Raw genomic sequence first — 20,938 nt, forward strand, 5'->3', positions numbered from 1 at the left:
AGCCAAACGTGCTCTGGTTACCCACACTGAATTAGCTGTGAATTGGAAGGGAAAATATTTAAAATAACAGGACCGTTAGAAAAGACTGGAGATTTGTAAAGATGTTTACATGCCTGCTGGCCTGTTTTTAAAATTCTGGTGTTGCATCTTCCCGTGCCCATTGCATGTGAAGCAGGTAACTGTATCTTATCTTCACGCACTATCTGCTGCTGGATCTTCTGGTCTAAATGGTTTTCATTCTTATATAACATAGCACATTAACGCTCAAGGGAAGGAACCTATTTCATCCCTGGACTCAATAAAACACAGACAATGGGATCATGAGTCCCATTACACAGGTCTCTCAATCAAACATGGCTCTGGTGTAAACAGGAGGGGAGAGGGATACAGCTGCCTCTTACAAAACTTGGAAATTGCCAAAGAATGACTTTTCTGTCCCTCAGCTATTATTAAGTTCACTGCAGTTCTTCCTTCCATCTTACTCCAATGATTCCCACAGTCCTCTTTTTTCCTGTGTACTCCTATAGAGCAAGTCAATCAGGTATAAACAACATTTGCTGTTACCCTAAAAATGAACATTTGCAATTTTTAGTTTATAGGTGATGACAGTAACTGAGTACCCAGGGCAAAACCACTGAAACCACACAACCCCCCAAGCCAGTATAAACATACTCTGCCACTTCAAAAGAGTTCAAACAACTCCATCCCAGCAGCATTCGTGGTGGACGAGGTAGGACCTGCTTTCCTGCAGAGAGCCGAGCTCCTCCGTTGGGAACGCTTGCCCAGGGCTGCAGAGCACGGCAGGGTCTAGCAGGGCGCAGCTCAGGCAGTGGGGATGCGGAGGCAAATCTGGGGGCAGGTTTTATCCAGTGATGCTGACTACGGTCCTAGTATGCTTCCACAGATAACTGCATATGGAGTATCTCTATATCCTCTAAAGGATATCTTTTATAAAGCAGTCACATCCTGACAGTCATGCGGCTTTAACTTTACTGCGCTAGTTAGAGGTATAATGTGAGGAGAGCTTAAAGAGATATAGCTGGACAGGCCTGTTTTAATTGTTCCCACTAGACCTGTGCTCTGTGACCTTGGACGTCTACAGAGCCATAAATACGGGCTTTGATTGCTGTTCCCATAGTGACTGGCAGGAAGAACACACTGGAGGGTGGACTAGGACTGCTTCAAGCAGGCAAGCAGCAACTGGAAATGATTAAGTTCAGAAGCTCTGGGGACACTAATGTCACTGCAGGCCAACCAACCTGGAAGATAAACATTGCTGGGCCCTGTAAAAATTATTTTTCTATTTGCTTTCCACTGAGAGAGTGAAGTAGGCTACACTATAGGCACTGGGCAAATGAGACCGTGAGCTTTTCTGAGGCAAATTTACCAGTCCTTTCTGCTGCTGGAGATGTCAAAGCCACTAGTGGGGCCCGTCACATTTGTGCTGTGTACACTTAACTGCTGAGGAACACCAGCCCTTGAGCTCAGTTAGACCTGCAGAGCCGGCACAGCAGATACACGGAGAACATGTGGAGCAATGCACAACGTGGGAGGCTAAACCATCCCACGCAAAGTTCCCACATACCTGGCCTGTCCCAGTTCAGTGCCAAAGCCAGTGCAGTTATTTCTATAGTGCTCTGCATTGTGCACTGAGGACTGTCACAGGGTTTGGTGTGGAAACGGGAGACCTTTGGCATCCCACTCCAAAAGGGTAAGGACCTGGTGGATGCAGTCGGGGAGAGGAATGCAGCTTGTCCTGCGACTGTGGCATCCAGCTCTCATGAATACAGAAATAGAATTCAAATAGCTCTAAACTCTCCTATTTCAATATAAAAAAATGGTAGTGTTTCAGGAAAAAAAATAGAGACACATGCTAGTGGCCTGAGTATATATAAAAGCAGCTCAGGAATATTTTTATTAGCAGAGTGCACAGCAGGAAAAGCTGAGCTGTGCTAATGGCAAAGCTGCCAGAGTATTTCTGAGTGACTTGCTCAATAGCACGGCGTGGTGTGCTCGCTGGCTGCCCATCCACACGCAGCTTCATTAACTCCCTGGTGATCAGGGCCTTACACATCACAGAAGAATGGAATTTACACATGGACAAATCTAGATTGCCCATAGATCACGCAAAGTTATAACCCTGAAAAACACAACAGCCTCACCGTCTCCATGACTATGTTAAGGTTTGAAATGGAAAACAGCTGTCCTACCATCCGGGATAAAGCAGTAATTATTCAGATGGAATGTAACACTGAATCTAACTATGCACTTTGTACATGACCCAAAGTCTCCAAATCACATTGACCAACTCTTCAGACTTTGGTATTGTGGTAATGTCAGAAGAAAACAGATAAGCCAATAGAAGAAGTAGTACAAGGCATCACTTCTCCCTTACTACATATAGCACTTTTACATACATGCATAGGTGTGTTAAAAAAAACCATGGCAATTCTGACATGTTTTGAAGTCGTGATTACATGGTCTTTTAAGAAAAGTTTAGTGCACCCCCCAGGGACACACCGCACTACTCTCATGCAATAACTGATCATCCCAGTCTCTTCTCTATGCCTCTAGCCTTTCACTGAAAGTAGATCCTGTCATTTTTCAAGTAGTTGAGCCAGATTTGCAAAGTCTGCAGATTCTTGTAGTGGCCACAAACTTAAAGCATCAGCTATTTTTTTCTAAGTTTGGTTCCTCTTTTTTTTTTTTTTTTTAAACCACATAGAAAATGCCAGAATCGTCCAACATTCTTCTTTTAAATGACCAGCTCGTGACCCCCTGATATTTATACAATATGGACCATCATACACTGAAAAATCAAGCATTATAAAAAACAAATCTCTCAAATTAGGTGTTCAAATGTCTTAAGTTACTTTTGGAAATATTGGCTAATAATAATTATCGCCTGCTCTGCTTCACTGTTAATCTCTCAGAAAGTGTACTTCTTGAACTGCAGAAAATGACTGTTTTAAGAAGAATTTTGCATTTTTCTGACCGCAGCAAACCATATGGAGGGTGGCTGACGGGTCCTGATGGATAACACATATACTAGCAGCTTCCCAGAATATTTATGTCTGAAAAGAAGGAAGCTCTGCAAAAGTGGCCTGGATAGCTCCATAAATCAATGCGACACTGTTAATTCCTGACACCTACTAAAAATTAAGGGATGGTCAGTTTTAAGGATTGGTCCTACAAAACTCTCGTAATCATTGTTTCAAAAGAGCCATACTTTCCACTCGGGGAGCAAGAGAACCATTATATGCAAGTATTCGGTGGCGCGCTCAAAATTTCAGCTTAGCTTTTGGAAGCTAGTAAGTAAAAGCTCATCCAAAGATGTTTCTTTTGTTGATATCATTTTTTTCCCCTGGAAACTTAAACCTAAAAAAGCATTTAATTTGTTGTGGAATAGTTCGATCACACTGCTAGGTTAGCCAGTGCTGTAACCCACCATAGCCTGGGCTAGGAAAGCCAGTCATTAAGGAAATAGTATGCACTTTGCTTCACTCAGAAACAGAGAACTGGCATCCAGCTAGAGGAAAGCTTCCTCAGAGAGATGGTTATGAAACCAGCCCTCACTTTGGTATCGTACAGACATTTTGACATACTGCAGTGAGTCAGAGAAACACTTTTAATGTATGTCTGAGCACCTTGGCCTGCAGAACTCCCATTTCATTGACACCCTTTCCCCTTTCAAGTCACATCAGTTGACAAGGTATGATGCAACATCATTGAAAATGTGCATGTATTTATTAGAGGTTACAGCATAAAACATGCAAGCACCTTGAAATATATTTTAGACTGTGACAGCAGGCAGAGTGACTGAATATATGTCAGAGGTTTATGATGAACTCTAAAGTGTCTTCATTTAAGAGGCAGCATCCTTTTTTATAGGCATCCTTTATTACTTGATTTATTCTTTCTATCTCTAACTAACCTCTAGACTCATAGATTTAGACTCCTGGTGTGATGTTGCTTGAATGCCATGCACCTCAGAGCTTAACAAAATGTTCTGACAAAGTCATTGCTTGGTTCTCTCTCACTGTTCAGAACAATGCCAATGGATGGAGAGATTAAATGATACCCCCACTGCTCAACTGAGAACCCATAAAATCAACATATTTAGTGAGTGTTTTAGAAAATTTGTCACATGCTAAGCAAGAAAGAGCAGGAAAGGACTAGGAGAGATTTAGTGTTCCATTTTCCACTCTCTTTTGCTGTACTGCCCTTGATGTTTTCACTAAGACTTTTTTTTTTTTTTTTTTTTTGCAAAGAATAAAGCATGAACTGATGGTGGGGATGAGGAAATGAACCTAGGTAAATGATGAATGACTCTTGTCTTGATGCATTCATTTTGATCTCATCTAGCAAAACCTGAGCATTTCTGGAAGTATGCAGGGCACAGATGGGCCAAGCCCCAGGCTAAGGCAGCTACCAGATCCCAGGGCTGAATTCAGGACCCAGGTTGTTCTCATTGCCTACAGAATTTAGCCTATTAATACTAATGCCAAAACTGCATTGGTAATCCGCATTACCAAAGTTTCTGTGCTTCAAAAAGCATTAGTGAATGAAGCCATGCAGTAAGATATACACCTACAAGCTTTGGATTTGGCGAGGAACAGAAACGTATTGCCCAAACCTCCTGGCACAGCGTGGTTGGGACTTGCTTTTTCCACTGTGCTCCCAGCACAGTTCCTTCTGTCCCGTGGGAACAAGAATTGATTATCTGGTACTGAGAGCTTTGGAGGCTTTAGATAGAAATGAACAGCAATTATGAAGGACTTAATTTTTGTACCCTAAAAGGCTCTGTCAGATATGTTAGTTGTAATTCATTAGAAGTATATCAAGCAGATAAAAGCCTGTTAAAATCAGGTAGCTTTTAACTCAGGGAACTCGATTTCAGCTACTGGCTGAAAGTTCAGGATCTTTTCACAAGTTTCTCTCTGCTTTCTAGGTGATCCTTCTGGCAGCACGTGAGTTTCCAAAATGAAATTCTTCAGGTTTATAAAAAACTTCCATCTTTAGACACAGCTCCTCAGCTGATTCTTGTAAGATATCCTGTTTTTCTAAAGAGACTTTTATTGCAATATGAATTTATTACAAACCATTTCACTTGCACACATTTTCAATCATACCTTGTGGGTCATAAGAGAGAGAATTTAATTTTGGAAACCTTAGGAAGCAATAATAATCTTTAACCTCTGGCATTGCACAAGAAGATACTGCATATTTTCTATCAAAATGAACAGCTCTAATAATCTTCCATTAATATCCATTTATATTTATTACTCCTTCATTAAAGTTAAGACACCAAATCCTTAATAAAAAAAAATTAAATTGACATTTTACTTCTTTCTCTGTCTTTTAAAATGTTAATATGTAAGGAAGTGGACAGGACACGACATATTTTTATCACTGCCACGCAGTTCAGCACTAGCAGCATAAACCCTTTGTGTCTTGCTTTTTGCCCTTATTATATCAAATATAAGCAGATTTTCACCGAGTTCACTGGCAGGGAACATCTCCTTACAGCAGCACATCCCCTCATTATCCAGCCCTCTCAGCTGTTCTCAAACTCACCAGGAGGCCATTTCCCCTCTGCTTTACAACCTCTTTTATGATCCTTGATAGCCTAAGTTTTGGAGTTTTTTGGTTTACTTTCTTGCTTAATTCCCACATGTCACCTTATAACACGTCCTCAGCCAGTCTTCCCACAACCGTCCTTAATGACATGAAACCAGGCAAAGAGGGAGAGAATGTGTTTTTCTTGTTGTATTGTGAAAAGCAAGAGATAACTCACGAACCAAGGTCAAGTCAACATGAGAAAGAGAATTGCAGCTGAGTATCAGCTGGTGAAACAGCTGCCAGGAGGGTCCCAAGATCTTGACACCCATTCATGTTAGCCTAACCCAGGGGAAAGCTTCTCTCCTCCTGCAGCTACTGCCCACAGCCTGGGAGATTTGCTCCATCTCTCTAGAGAACTGAGCTGTATTTCTGAACTTGTTTTTCAGCCTTTCTTGGAGCCACTCACCTGCTTTTTGGTTATTACTGGGTTCAAATCACATTTCTGCTTCCTCATCTCCTGCATGGCCCTGAAGCCACACAACACTGCGTGAAACACACGCCTGTAAGTTTGGCTTCTTCTATCCAAGAACACAATGTCCTTGTGCAGCTGAAGTGAAACACGGTGTTATTTTACTTGCCAGCAAAGCCGTGTGTATGTACCAAGGTATATATTTATAGCAGCCACCTCTGCTGATGGATGAAATGGTGGCTGCCACTTTGCCTTTCAAACCAGCAATGCTCCATCTTTAATATGGTGCTTTCACATGTTTGCTGGTTTTTTTCAGTGAATCACACCAATGCCAACTCAGCTGGAAACCAAGGCAGGGGACTGACAACTTCAGAAGTGTCAGCAGAATCTGGAAATGAAGCGGTGAAGTCCACAGGCTCTCAACTTTACCAAGATGGAGAAGAGAAAGAGGAACGACCTGCCAGCATCTGCCTGTGCTGCTGGCACAAGTAGCTTCTGCATTTCCATTTCCTCTCTTTGTAGGACATGAGCATGGAAAAGGTGCAAGACGGGTCACCGACCATCTCCGGTGCAACATTGCTGAGCCAACTCACTACTGAGCCCAGAAAGTGCATGGCAGCACGCAGCTAATGCTTACACACTAATAATACATTATTATTCTTCTAGATGAAGCAGAGACCACAGGAGCAACTATGGGCCGTGCATGGGTCCCCCAAAAGGGACACAGGCTTGACTGCTGAGGGATATTTAGAAAGGGGTTCTCATTAGCCACGTGCTGACTGCACCCTGAGGCAGCACTGGGGCCAAACACCCTTGCAGAGCAGGGAGTGACGTTCCTTTAGCGTGACCAATAGCAACGCTATTTGGTCAGAAATTATCACTATTCAAAACAGCCAGAGGTGCCACAGCAACCCACGGAACAAATCCATACTGCAAAATATACATGAGGAGTGGAGCAGCAGTGGCCACTGCACATGAAATAGATAAAATCAATTCAAGTCATGAGGAAACGACATAGCTACTCCTGCTTGGCCTGGAGAAAACAACTCTATTCCACATGAAGCATAAATTCAGAACTAAGATTCTGTAGGCACAGTGAATATTTATGATTTCTCTTAATAAGACACAAATTACTGCTTTCGAAAGAAAGGATCCCATTATAGTAACGGACACATTTTTCTCCTCTCTTTAATAGGGTTATAGAACAGCTATTGATTCCTAACTACAGTCTAAAGTACAATTAGTGTATTTGTAAAAGAGTCCTTTTAAATCACAGTGGACTTGTATAGCTCAAAGTACCTCGCTCACACTAAATAGTAAGTATTATTGCCTTGATACAGCCAAACCCTCCGGCATCAGCAGACAGCAGAAGGAAGCAAAACCCTGAGGAACTCCTCACTTAGGCAGGAATCTCAACTGTCCTGCCCTGTTTTGTACCAGGTTAATGAGAAGTCCGTGTTAAACGCTCAATTTTAAGGAAGCTGGTTTGTAACTGCTGCTCTTCAGCAGGTGAATCCCCAGCCGCGGTTCCTGTGCTGGGCTCTGCACGGCTCCGGGGAGCTCTGTTTGCCAGAGGGCTCCCAAGCTCATCTGCAAAGTCTCTGCGGGGAGATAGTCCTTCCTTAAAAGCAAGTACCGAGCGCTGAGTAAGGCAAAGATTTTTATTTTGCCTGCTTTGCTCTTCACTTTGGGTTTTAGAAATGTGAGATACGGCTGGAGATAAGTATAAAGGGATAGAGAGAAATATTAAAGAAAACCATGTATTTTTTTTACCCAAAAGCAAACATGGTGCTCAGTGGATTATATTTCTCTCATTTCTTTAAGATAAGAACAGTGTTCAAAGGAAAATGTCCTTCTTTTCTGAGCTATTCAGTAATTTTGAACACGATTACATCCTAAATATCACAGTATTTGCAAAGGCTTGGAATCACAGTGATAGGTGGGTAAGGTGCTTTCCTTGCCACCTTTCTATTTACTTCTGTATTTCATGCTCAATATCCTTGCTGCAAATAACTCTATCTCAAGTACAAATGTTATGATAAACCAATAACATAGAGCCTCTCGCAGAGCATTACAAATGCCGCATCCCAGACCAGCACACCAACTGGTGCAGCGTCTCCCAACTCCCCCATGTAACGGCAGCACTAGCAGGCTCTGCCGCAAGGCAAACGTTGCCCAGCTTGCCCTGAAACAACCGCTGGTTTGCCTGCCCTTCTCCCTGGGTAGTTGGCTAATGATGCTTTTAGGACACTTATAGCTACAGTTAGTCAATAACCTGGAGATCCTATTACAGTGGACGCCCCAAAAATGGTCCTTAGAGCCTGCAGACCAGGTACTCCTCCCAGGGCACAAGCAGTAAGGTATGTCACTCCAGAACATGGTAGCCCTCCTTAACCATTATCAAAATGTAAATGAAAGGCAACTTTTTCTATAAATACCTGTGTTCGAGAGGCTAAAGGGTATTTTCATAATTTTCTGCAAGACCTTCCAAAAAATACCACCTCAGGGAGCAAACTAACCTACTAGACAGATACATCATGTTAGACGTGTCACCGCGTCCTTTCAATCAGCGCATAGTCAATATTCTGTATTATATGAACAACTAATTAGTTTTGCAACTTATTTCCACAGATGTCATTGCAAAATCTATCTGAGGACTGTCATCTGCACTTGAGAGAAGGACAAGCATTGTAATTAAGTATTAAGCCATTTCGCCAGTGTGAGTCTGCCATGGAGTGTGAAATGGCTATAATTCACATTTTTAAGACCTTGCTTTTATTAGCATCTATTTTTCTACTCAAGGTTAGTGGTGTGCTGCACAGATAGTTAAAAAAAAGCAAAAAAGGCTCACATTTTTGTTATTCAAATGGATATAAGTGCATGTCTGACTGTAGAGACTGGTCACACTGATAGGGTTTCTCTCAAGTCCCAGAGGACTTCTGGCTCGTACACCTTTGTGAACGGCACTCGAAGGTTAGATGAATGCTCTGATTATGGAGCAAGCAACATTCTGCTGTTGAAAGCTAATGACAGCCCTGGGTGCAACACACCTAGGCAGGATACAGATCTTGTATACAAGAGAGATATTCAATCTGAGATAACAGTCAGGATTGATGATTAATATCTCCCAGGAAAAGGCTTTGTTTGCTTTAGGAAACTCCTGCAGAATAAATGCAGAGAGAGAACAATGAACCAGGCTGTTGTATTTTATTTAGACCCCCGGGGAAAAGTTAAACTGGTCTCTGTCTGGAGCTCCAGTTGCGATTACACTGCTTGATTATATGCAGAAGAGGAGTCTTGTCTGTATCCTCCCACCAACCACCAAATAAGAGGGATATTTCCTCTGCTCTTTATCCCATGGGCTATGCCACTTGGCAGTACTTTCATATAGAAATCTGCCTCCTTACCTCCGTGTTCCCACTCCTCTGTTTTCACTTGAGGTGCCACGTGGCTCTGGTGGAATACGCACGCTCTCGCACCCACGCACTCCTGCAGCAGCACAGGGGACACAAGCGTACTTGGGAAGAGCCACGCAACCCACTGCAGGCTGCTCAACCACAAATTCCAAATGCTTTTTCTTTTTTCCCTAGCTTGAGCTTATCTCATTTTTTACTTCAGCAATATACTGTGTTCGAAACACCTTTGAGCCAAGCTCTCCTTCCTGCCAAGCTTGCTTTCACCATCCGTTAGCCCTCTTTGAAGAGGATCTGCCTGTCTATGGACAGACCCTATTAGCAGCACTGTGACCAGGGCAGGGCCACGATTTACCCAGCTGGGATAAATCAGCAAAGCTCTGTCAGCACCTCTGCCATTTCCGAGACGTGTGCCTCCTGAGCATCTGATCCATATCTAGGCTTCACCTAGTAAAAACAGGGAAGGAAAGGACACCAAGAGCTCAATTCCCTCTTTCTGGTGCTGGGTGTGAAGGGGGTGAAGGCCATTAAGAGAAGATTTGCTGGGGTAAGAAAGGGGAACAGCAACCCCCCTCTCCTTTTCTTTGCAATAGAAATACTTTAACAGATGGAAAGCCCCAGCAATCATCCACCTCCTTAACTCCAAGCCTCATATCCAATGGTATAAAGAGATCTTAATACACTGCCCACAAGAAGCCTATGGAAAGACTATCTTTGATTTGGGAGGGCTGTGGCTTGTCTTCTATAATACAGGAATAGGCAACAGCTTTGAAGGGATGTCAACAGGAGGAAAGGCTAAAGCAAAGTGGCCATGGCTGTGAAATCAGTGTGAATTCTGCTCTGAGAAAGTCTCATCCAACAGCAAGCATTTTAGGAAGCCTTAGCTGTCACAGGAAAATTGTTAGATCAGACGTGGTCTGCCAGAATAGAAAATGGAGAGTATGAGGACCTCTGCTATTCCTAAGAAACTCATCAGAATCCACCTAAATTAGCTTGAAGTGTAGAAACCAGGATCCTGTTCTCTTGTTTTAGTTGTATGCTAATAGGTATGTGTTGACTTTAGTGGAGATATCATATAAATACAACCCATCTGTGTCATACGAAAATAGTTACACTTGTTGCAATGTGGAAAGTAAAGCTCATCCCAAGGCAGAAGTTTGTTGTCTTTTAAGCTGGTAGGACTACCAAAATTATTTGGATTGCACTGGTATAACAGAGAAAATAATTGCATCCTTTCTGGTAAATCGATCAGACAATAACACCAGCTAGATACAAGGCTACACTGACCATTGTTCACTTGCTGAAACCCCCCAGGAACCCCCAAGTGTTTGCTGTAAATGAAACAGTGTTTTGGTATCACACATGAGTCTTTATAAATGACTTCCATTTCCCACCGATTACTTCCTCTTTCATACCATTCATTTTTTGCATTTCCTCTAATTTTTGTTCTCTTAATCTTTATTAATGTAATGGGCTTTAGACAGAAACATTAAGTTCGTACTTATTGAAAATGTCTCTGCTGCCTTGTGAAACACAGCTGTGAGAAACCTTAACTCGATAAGAATTATTGTTTTGCAAACCGAGTATTGTTACATTAGCTGAGCACTGTATTTAAATTGCTTTTTGTTACAATGGGTCTCACTTGGACTATTTGGATAGTTCAGTACAGTAGATGGTAAGGTAGAATTGCACTAATAAAATCAAGCTGCAAGTACATTTCATCTGCCATTTGGTACTTTCAGTGCTTCATAATTAACTTTGGTCAAAAATTACCCCTTAAAGCCCAAGGGATTAATTCTCCCTTAACAATATTTGTGCATTACAGGAAAAACAGTCATCCCTTGGTTTCCTGGCCTTGGATGAGCGGTTTACTGCATTTTTAACCTACAATAATTGTGGATGAATTCCAGGTGTGTGCTTGCCCCTCATGGAGTGAATTTCATGCTGTCTGATTTCTTTTTATTTAACTCTGGCAACAGAAATGCCCTAAACCAGGTTTGTATGCTTCACGTGCCCCTGCCCATCACGACCTAGCCGTCGGGAAGGTACCTAAGCTAGCTCTGAGCCCAGAGACCAGGATGGATGCTCTTACACAGCGCCCATCTGGCGTACGCCCTCCCAGGTTCCAGCATTTAGCAGTTTAATGACATCCTCCTGATATTTTTTTCTTATATCGAATCACCCACTTTTTAATCCCCTCCCCTCAAATTACTTTCCTTCTTCCTTACTCATTGGCTAGTCTAGCCTTTATCCCTTGCCTCGGAAAAGTGCTGATCTTGTGTTTGTCGGACAACTTCTGTTAGCCTCCTTGGCATGTATTTGCCTTTCGGAAGAAGATAAATAGAGGAAGGCAGGCGATTCCTGACAGTGTGAAGGCAAGTAACAGGCTCTTGCCAAGTTATCTGGGCGCTACTAAAATAATCCGGTGAGAAAAGGTCACCTTTAATTCAACCTTTATACATAGGCAATCATATTACCATATGTCAAAGACCTGCATTAAAGAGTCAATGCAGATGAGTACAAATATTTAAATGTCCTATCTAATCTCCCAAGCCCTCCTTATAAACTATTTTAAGATAATACTGAATGGCAATGTTAAACATTCCAAGAATTTGAAAATAATCTGATTTTTTTTGCTTTCCTTTTTAGTGTTTCTGACCAGTTTAGGACCCAATGAACAACTACCAAAACTGTCAAGAATCTAAAATTACTTTAAATAAGTAAAACTATGGAAATTTTCACAGAAATATATAAAATAATTTTTCGACCATTTCTAGTCTCAGGTCATTACTAAAGAATATTCTAGATCCCAGATAGAAAACAAGAACCATTAATAACACTCTGCAGGAAACAAGACATTTATGAGCTCTGGCTTTCTACTACAACTGATATTGGGCTGAACATGATTCTTGTTTTAGGACACATGAGTTTCTCTGCAACATGAAGAAGATTCAGAGAAGATTGAGCAACAAAGTCCAGACCTGGCTCAAAAAAGCACCAAACCAATTTTTGCAGCCCTGGGGCTCTCTGAATGGCTTAGCATGTGAAGAAAAAGCTCCACACATATTGCCACCTGAATTTTCTCCATCTAAACCATTGCGGGCGAGAGTGTTTTAAAAAGGGCACCCAGAAGAGGACCACCCCTTGCCTGTTCTCCAGGATCGTAACCATCTTGTAGAGCAGCCAGTTCTTAATAAATGAATAAGGCTATATGAACCAAAGACTGTTTGTCAGCTAAACGGGGGCAGAAAGTCTGTTGAGAACGTGTGCACCATCACTCGAAGTGTGTCAGTCTTTGTGACACGTGGGCATGACTGGAGGCCTTTGGGAGATGGGAGGAAAATAAGGAAAGAAATAGAAGTGACTGGCACGATGGCGTGCTGCCTATCTTGTAGGAGAAATCAGTCTGTCTGTTAAGGAGGGGAGGAAGGGAAAGAAGACATACAGATGGTCTGACTCCCAGTGGTGACAGGAGCAGTTGGTCTCCTCTCTTTCTGATAGTGACAGTCGCTGTCACCTTATTTTGAAGTCTCCTAAAGAAGAAGTGGGAGTCAGTATGGTACTGAAAAGAGCAAATGGATAAATCACGTAACTAATCGTAACCATTTGGTCCAGGAAGAGTGATGGAGGTTGGTGGCGTCTGGAGACAGCCTCCAATAGCTGAATGTGCACTTTCCCACTCCGAGAACTTCAGCTTAAGGACGAAAGAAAGTTTGTGCTATTTATTACAGAAAAAGCTCTTTCAGAGTCAAACGAGCTACTGAGTGCATGTTTACAATGCTGCTTTCCTAGCAGTGTATGACAGCTTGGGACCCATAGGCTGCCGTCTCCTTCAGTCCCATTTCACTGCAGCATCTTTCTAAATAGGCCAAAAGGACACCTAACACGCACACATAGTTATCAAAATAGGAAGGTGCCAAAAAAAACGCCCCCCTCGAGTAAGATTATTTTCTCTATTAACTCTGTACTGCACCCAAAAGGCACCATTATACCTAAGAAGCAGCCAGTGCTCCAACATGGCATGTGTAGAGAGAGAGATGGATGGTTCTCAGTTTGGGGAGGAATAGAGCATTTGCTCTTGGGAAACTTTCCTTTCTCTACCCAGTGCTACCACTGACTCTTTTCTTCTCACGGTGATGGAAAAACCACTTAATTTTGCCAAGATAAAATTTTCAGAAGCACACAAAATGTTTTAGGACCCTGTGAGACTTTCTTTTCAAAGTAAATCCTATTCAATTATTTTCCCTTAAAACAAACAAACAAACAAAAATCCCCCAAACCCCAAAAAACCCCACCAGATTTTTAAAGAATTTTTTTCACCCAGCCCAGTAATTTCAAAGAAAGTCAGTTATCTAACAGCTCTCTACATAAAACAAGTGAAATAACAACATGAATTTAAAGTAGATCAAATATACTGAATGAACCCCTAGCACAGATACTGCCATTAATTTATTTCAATTTAATTTAGTTTAATTCTCTTTGGAACAGAAGCATACTCAATCAGATTAAGGCCATTTTAATTCACATTTGTCCCCTCTAATATGACAACCTACACTTATTTGGATTAAATTCCCCTCCCGTGTTTAGAAAAGTCCTGAGTAACCACGAACTTGGACCTAAATCTTCCATCTCTTTTGCATTACTGAAAACGGGACCTGGTTTTGTAAGTTATTTAGATTCTATTGGATATTTTAACCATGATCTTGATTTTTTTTTTTATTTGCTGAAAATGTCAGCAAAGATGGGCTGTGCCAGAAAGCCTTTGTCACCTGAACCTCACCTACAAAGCCACCCACCAGCTGACCGCTTCATTTGGTTGCTCTGCCCAGAGAAACGGAGGGTACGTGTGCTCTGCACCACCGCACCCTGCCCTCCTGGGCTCCTTCCTCCACCGCAGATGCTGGAGCTGCCCCGGCAGCTGAGCAAAGACCCTGTTTTCTCTTTTTTTAGATGAAGTATACCAAGATTGAGGAAAGAGAACAAACTTTCGTAACGAACTGAATCACACCACCACTGCACTTCTTGTCTGACATATGATCCCCAGAGTGCAAAATGGGAACAATTAGAGTGTTTCCAGAGAGAAACTGAAAGATAGTGATAGACCCAAGGGACGGCAGCCAGGATATCATTCATCTTCCACGGTGATCTAGCTGGGCCATAACTATCCCTGGTATCAGAGCAGTGAGAGTTAATGAGAGGTCCTCTCCCATCTCGGTGCATCCGCAGTAAATCTGCAGTGCTCCTGCACAACTCCAGCTGTCTGAAGATTGCTTCATCCCCAGCAATTTCCAGGAAAGGAGAGTTTGCAACACAAGACCTAAGGATAGATGTTCTTCTGGAGGTTTTTTCACCTTTTCCCTCTCTCTCTTTTTCTAAGGATGGATAATTAGAGCACTGATGGCAAACCCTGACAGCTCTCTTGGTCAGAAGATATCAGGAGATTCAGTCAATAATTTATTTGGCCATATGATTAGTCTCTCTTCACAGACTAGTCATCCAAACTAACCTGTAGTGCCACACTACTTTTTTTTTTTTATTATTTTTCAAATATAAAATAAATAAAATGCCCAGCATTAGCTTGAGGGCAAAGTTGGTTCTCAGGAGCTGTGCTGTTTATTCTCTCCTGGTACATAGCTGTCAGCAAGTGGCATCTCTGCGAGTTACATGCATGCACAGGTAGACCCTATGTGGGTCAGGGAGGGTTTGCATTTCTGCAAGACAGATAATGCTGGAGAGCGTTATCCTTTTGCCTGCTGCTACTCCCTGTGATTCAGCATGGACTCCAATACCTCCCTGCACAACCAGGAAAAGATTTCTCTATTTCTTGTCAAAGACTGAGCCCAGGGTAAGCAGAGCATGTTACAGAAGAGAAGCTATGCTCTCATGACCCATGATTGCCTTTAGCTTGGACATATCACATGTAAATGCGGCAGGTCCCTTCTCTTCCATGGCATCCCCTTGGTGATGCCTTCCAAGGTGAACCCCCAAGCTCTTATGCAAAAGCAGAAATGATGCCCAGCAGTATGCACAACTCCAACAAGGCGCCACTGAGTTACCGTTAAACCACATTCCAAAGTTTACCTTAGTTCCTTGAAGGGGTCTGCCCTGACATTGGGAGTTTCTATAGATTTAGGGAACACTGTGCCTTCTGCTCCTGAAATCACAAAACAAAACAGAAGACAAATCGTAAACATTATAAGCTGTTATCAGGGGAGTGATTGTCAAATCATACCTAGATGCAATTTAACCCGTTGCCTGACCCCATTTCTCTCTTGCACATATCCCTTCTGTCCCCAGAAAAAGCCAGACCTTGTTCTTCTGAAATTGGTTGCTTTGATTACAACTGGGATTTGTCTGTAAACTGCACTTCTGGCTGTAAAAGCAACCGCTTGCACCCTGACTGTGGGAAATGTTTGCCGACCCAACTAATGCAGGGAGCTCGGAGAAGATAGCCCCTTGGTAACCAGACATCTAATCGAGCTACATCCCTCACTAATGAACCTGGATGCATGTCATGAAATTATTTATTTTGCTAGGCTCTGAGAGATACTCAAAGGAGAAACCCAAATTTTGGGTCAATCACTGCAAACATCTCTCTGGTCAGCCTGTGCTCCTGCCTGGGTAAAAGGAGGGAGGTGTCCACCCAGTGAAATGCAGCACAAGCAGGTAGCAGGCTCTGCTCTAGTCCCAGCCCAGCCACTGGTTTGGTGTGTGACCCAGAAGTCATTTAACTTCTGCTCATTTCCCCCTTCTCTTAGAGACAGTGGGGAAAGCAATACTATCCTCATTTGCTGAGTGGTTTTAGATCATGAGCTGTAAACTGCTAGGCAATATGAACAGCTTTCCTAAGTTTCAGGCTGCTGCAATTCTCTTACGTGACCACCTGCATAGCCCAGGTTGGGCCATTTCACCCAGCCATCCCTGCATCGGGTCCGTATTTGTGACCAAGCCATGCTGTGTCTCTAGAAAGATGTGCTCTTGCAGTTTCATTGTTTTAAGCCAAAGGCAGCCCATGCCATCCTCTGGTAAGCCTTTCTGCTAATTGTTTTAATTTAAAAATGTGCATCTAATCTGAACTGGTCTCACACCAGCTTTCAGCCACTAAATCTCGTGTCCTCGTGTGCCAGCCAATCGGCCGTGCATGAGCAGACCCTCTACCTTCTGTAGGTAGTTACTGACGGTGACCCAACCACCACAAACTTCTCTTTTATTCTCTGAAAAATTATGGCTTTCTGAATCATTCACTGGGAAGCAGATTTTCTGGACTTTTCATTCCTCTTTTCTGAACCCTTTCTGCTTTTAAAATACTCTGTTGGGGCACAGGAGTCCCCAAGTGCTGTCACTGATGCTCTGTGCTGCAGAACGTCACTTTCTCGCTCCTGTTGAAACTTCCAATTAAAACACAGCTAAGAATGGTGTTAACTGCCTTACTCACAGCAGTGCACTAGAAATTCATGTTCGTGTTCTTTAATATACAGCTACCTACTCTGTGAGCAAGTATGACCTATATTCCTAAATTTAGACCTATGGTCTTGTGTTCAGACACACAGTGGACAATTAGTCATTCATTATCTGTATTCATCACAGCAATTTCAGTGTCAGCATGCAAATGAGACCAGCAGCATTTTTTTATTTCCTTAATTTTTTCTTTGATAAAGCTGTTGGTGCAAACTACAGATCCTGATCAGACCTTTTACATATACTGTTTGAGCTGTCTCTTAACATGTGCTGTTATGATTGTTACCCATGGGCAGTCTGGAAGTCATCACTATAGAATAAAAAAAAGTTCTGAGATGATGCAAAACATGTTAACACAACATCCTTCTGTAACTTCTGTTACAAGTGAGAAACACCTGTGGCTTCAATAAGACTACACTTTCTTTGCACTGAAATAAATTAACTAAGCTGCCCCACTGTGTTAAAGAAAAAAAAATCAGAATGAAAATAAGCACTCTAAGATTTATAAAAGAAAAAACCAACTTTTTAACCCAGAGAAAACCAAAGTAATCTCAAAGATGACAAAAGTGTAAAGTTTGAAGCTTTATACTTGGGAATTGAAGTTGATCCTCTGGCCCAGTACAGATATTTAGCTCTTAACTTTACTATAAGCCTTCATCATTACAAGTTGTCAAAAGCAGCTGTAACTTTCCAGCCATGAAGGTTATTATTATCTGATCTGTCCTCTCTCAATGGTTTCCAAATGATTTAAGTCTCTGCTTATCCACACAATTGCCTTGGTTATTAGCTTTGCAATGAAACTTAGCAAAAGATGCAGCCTGCACATATCTGCATAATAAAACAATCATTTTTGCGGGGAGGAAGATGAGGAGGTGCAGCTGGAGAGGTGCACATAGATATTCCTGTACCCAATCCACCTGTATTGCGTAAACGGTGACTTTATGCTGGTAATTTTAATTCATTTTTACACACTTTAAGTCAGCTACTTAAGTTATGCAAAGCCCCAAATCACGGTCTGCAAGTAATCAGAAATGCCTGCAGAATAAGGAGAAAGTGTAGCATATTTCTAACGACCTGGGGTTTTCCAGGCTTTCATTATTTAATTCAAATGCAGAAAGCAACTTTGGAAACAAAGCCAGCAGAGACTCCAATGCAGTCAGTTGAGGAAGGCTGAAAATAAAAAAGCCTGCTATTCCTTTCATCCATCTCCTTGTTTTCCTTTCCCTATACACAGTTTTAAAACCTCTTCCTGTCTTATTTATTCTCAGATCCATGGAAGAGTCCCTTATACACTGGGAATAGGAATGAGATTTCCAGATCCTTCTGTTTCTCTCCTTTGATACGAATTAGAAGTGAAGACTACTTGCCTTGATAAGGCTTCCTGCCTTGACAATATAATTTCTTATTATTCTGTTTTAAGAACACAAGATCTCCCAAAGGGCCACCTGTCCCTGTCACTGAGTAGGACATCAGCCACGAGGGGATGCTGAGGGACCAGGACTGAGACGTCGCTCCCTTGACTCTGGCTGTCAGCAGCTGAGGGACTCCTTGAGCTGGCCGTGTCATCCAGCCTCTGGAGAGACACTGATAAGCTTTCCTCACCTCACCTAATTATAATTTTAAGTGTCTCCATTTCTTTAGCAGGGGGCTCACAGATGAATTAAATACTGTGGAGAACTTCTTCCTTTGTTTTCAACCTGCTGCCTGAGGATTTCACTGGATGCTTGTTCTGCCTTGGACTGTGAAAAACAGTAAATAACCATCCTCTTCTCTTTGTGCTACTGGAAATGTCCCCACTCTCACCAGCCCTCTCTCTTCCTCGCTCAAGAGTCTCGGTCTCTGACTGCGGGATCAGCAGCTCCTTGGACACATTCAACGACACTGGATATTTGTGTCAAAGTCTGGCTCTTGGCCTGTATCAAAGTTCTCAGCCAGGCTGCGCTAGCATCAATGTTGGACTGCATTGAAAGTGAAGCCATTAGGCTGGAGGAAGTGACCTCATTTAGTGGTTTTACTAAAGGCTTTGGCAAAAAAGAGAAGGAAAGTTTGAGGGAAATGTGCTGTTGACACTGAATTGGGCTATTCTGGCTCTGCAGAGGACTGGAATGTCATGGAGAAAGACCTTAGGGAATGGAAGAAGAGAGAGGGGGTGAAATGTAAAAATATGAAGTCCAAGGTCATGTGCTTAGAAAGTAGTAAGAATTTCTGCTCCATGATGGATGCTCCCTGGATGGGAATGCCCCTGGATAAAGGCTGAGCACTACTCATGATTCATGGCAGAGGGACAGGGCCAAAGGGAAGACAAACATGACATTAAACTGAAAGGCAAGAGGCGAGTCTAACAGGAACATTAAAAAAATCACATTATTTTATGAATCATCAGTGAATCCTTGAACTATTATGTAGCCCCCAGCTCAACCCCAGTGAGGAAAGTGTACAGAGAAGAAATATTGTCATGACTGCAGGAACAGAAAAAGCCTCTCCTACAAAAGAAGACTGGAAGGACGTGGCTTTTTAGCCTAGTGATGGACAAAGAAGTGATGTGAATGCTGTGTATAAGTACATTAGGAAGATAAATAACACAAAGGAAAAAGAACTACTGGCTGTAGGCCAATGTTGGTATGAAAGCAAGTGGCAAGAAAATCGTCCCAAATATATCTGGGAAGAAAAGGGTGTTTTCTAGCCAAAGGAGGAGCAAAAGTGGGAGCAGCTTTTCAGTTAAGGTAGATGAGACAGACAACCTAACATCTGACAAATTCATGACTATAAGATGTGGGGGTCTCAAAAACCAGGGACAAGATATGCAAGATCAGAAGGTGTCTTCTAGTCTTGCACTCCTCTAGTCTCATTTTCACTCTCCTCTATATGAGGAATGATGGCTTTTGGCAAATGCGTATCTCCAACATTTCAAGACTTAGCTGCTACAATCTCCCTTCTCAATCAAAGCTACTATACCACTCTTCTCCCTTTACTGAGTACAAAGCAAAAGTAAATTAAATTTATTATTGTACAACATAGCTTCTGCTTCCTGAATTATCTGTTATTAAAACATTTGGTATCTACCATGAAAAATGCATAATATAAAATTTCTATTTAATTGCAAAGTACTGAAAATATTATTTTTTTTAATCTTCTGACAGTCTCTGCTGCTGCTAGGGATAACTTACCTGCCTTACTTAACAGCCAAAGACAGTTAAGAGAAAACAATCATATAATTTGTATTTAAACCTACTATACTGTACATCCCTAGGCAATAAATTATTTTTTCTTACAGTATTATATCAGAGCGACTTCTATCAAAAGCCATACCTACCGATTCCCTCTTCTGACACTGTGTAATTTACCGCCGATAAATGTTCATAAACAGTTTGACTGAAAAATCCATAAAGCCATTTCAGCTTTATTTTAAGTTCCATTTAATGTCCCTCAAAAATGATTTCATCAATGTGTTTCCATTAGCTGGTTCTCTGCCCAATAACTTAATTCCACACAATCAGTCAGGAACTTATAAAGCATATGACAGGATCTACCTAAAGTGTTTTGAATCACCATAAAGATTTACTCAGAGTGGGGGTTTTTTTTGCCCTTCTAGTGCATGAGATGTGGTGACACAAATGTCCAAGACCCCTGTATGTGTTCACTTTACGCAAAAAACAAAAATCAAGAGTCCTAAGGCAAGGGAACATTTACAGTTCAATTTCAATGTTTGGGGATTTTTTTGTTTGTTTGTTTGTTTCTTTCTCTTCTTTCATTTGAGACTCAGAAGAAGGACTGCATGAGAACAGGTCTGCCAAATAAGAGCTGCATTTTATCTGGCACTAGCGGTTTCTTAGCCTACTGCCACATCCAGGAGACAAGTCTGGCTGCAGTTTGAACTGTGAAAGTGAGTTGCTGGAGCAACATCCAGCTTCTGGACCTCCTCTCACCTCCCTCTTCCCATTCTGCACCCACCATAGGAGCCTCCAGTGCCACTGGTCTGTCGCATCTTCTGAACAGCTCCAGCTCTTGCACAGGAAGACACTGTCCTTTATTGCTG

General features: G+C 42.1%; 1 protein-coding gene across 4 annotated transcripts in view; it reads right to left on the bottom strand.

Moving 5' to 3' along the window:
* The window catches only part of SGCD (sarcoglycan delta), a 339,669-nt gene that overhangs the window by 18,492 nt on the left and 300,239 nt on the right, over positions 1-20,938 (bottom strand). For all 4 annotated transcript variants that reach the window (XM_075766167.1, XM_075766169.1, XM_075766168.1 and 1 more), the window contains one exon: positions 15,526-15,598. In XM_075766167.1, coding sequence (XP_075622282.1) covers positions 15,526-15,598 — 73 coding nt within the window. The remainder of the gene's footprint in view (positions 1-15,525; positions 15,599-20,938) is intronic.

Source organism: Balearica regulorum, chromosome 14 (assembly GCF_011004875.1).
Source record: "Balearica regulorum gibbericeps isolate bBalReg1 chromosome 14, bBalReg1.pri, whole genome shotgun sequence".
In the NCBI taxonomy this organism is placed as follows: Eukaryota; Metazoa; Chordata; class Aves; order Gruiformes; family Gruidae; genus Balearica; species Balearica regulorum.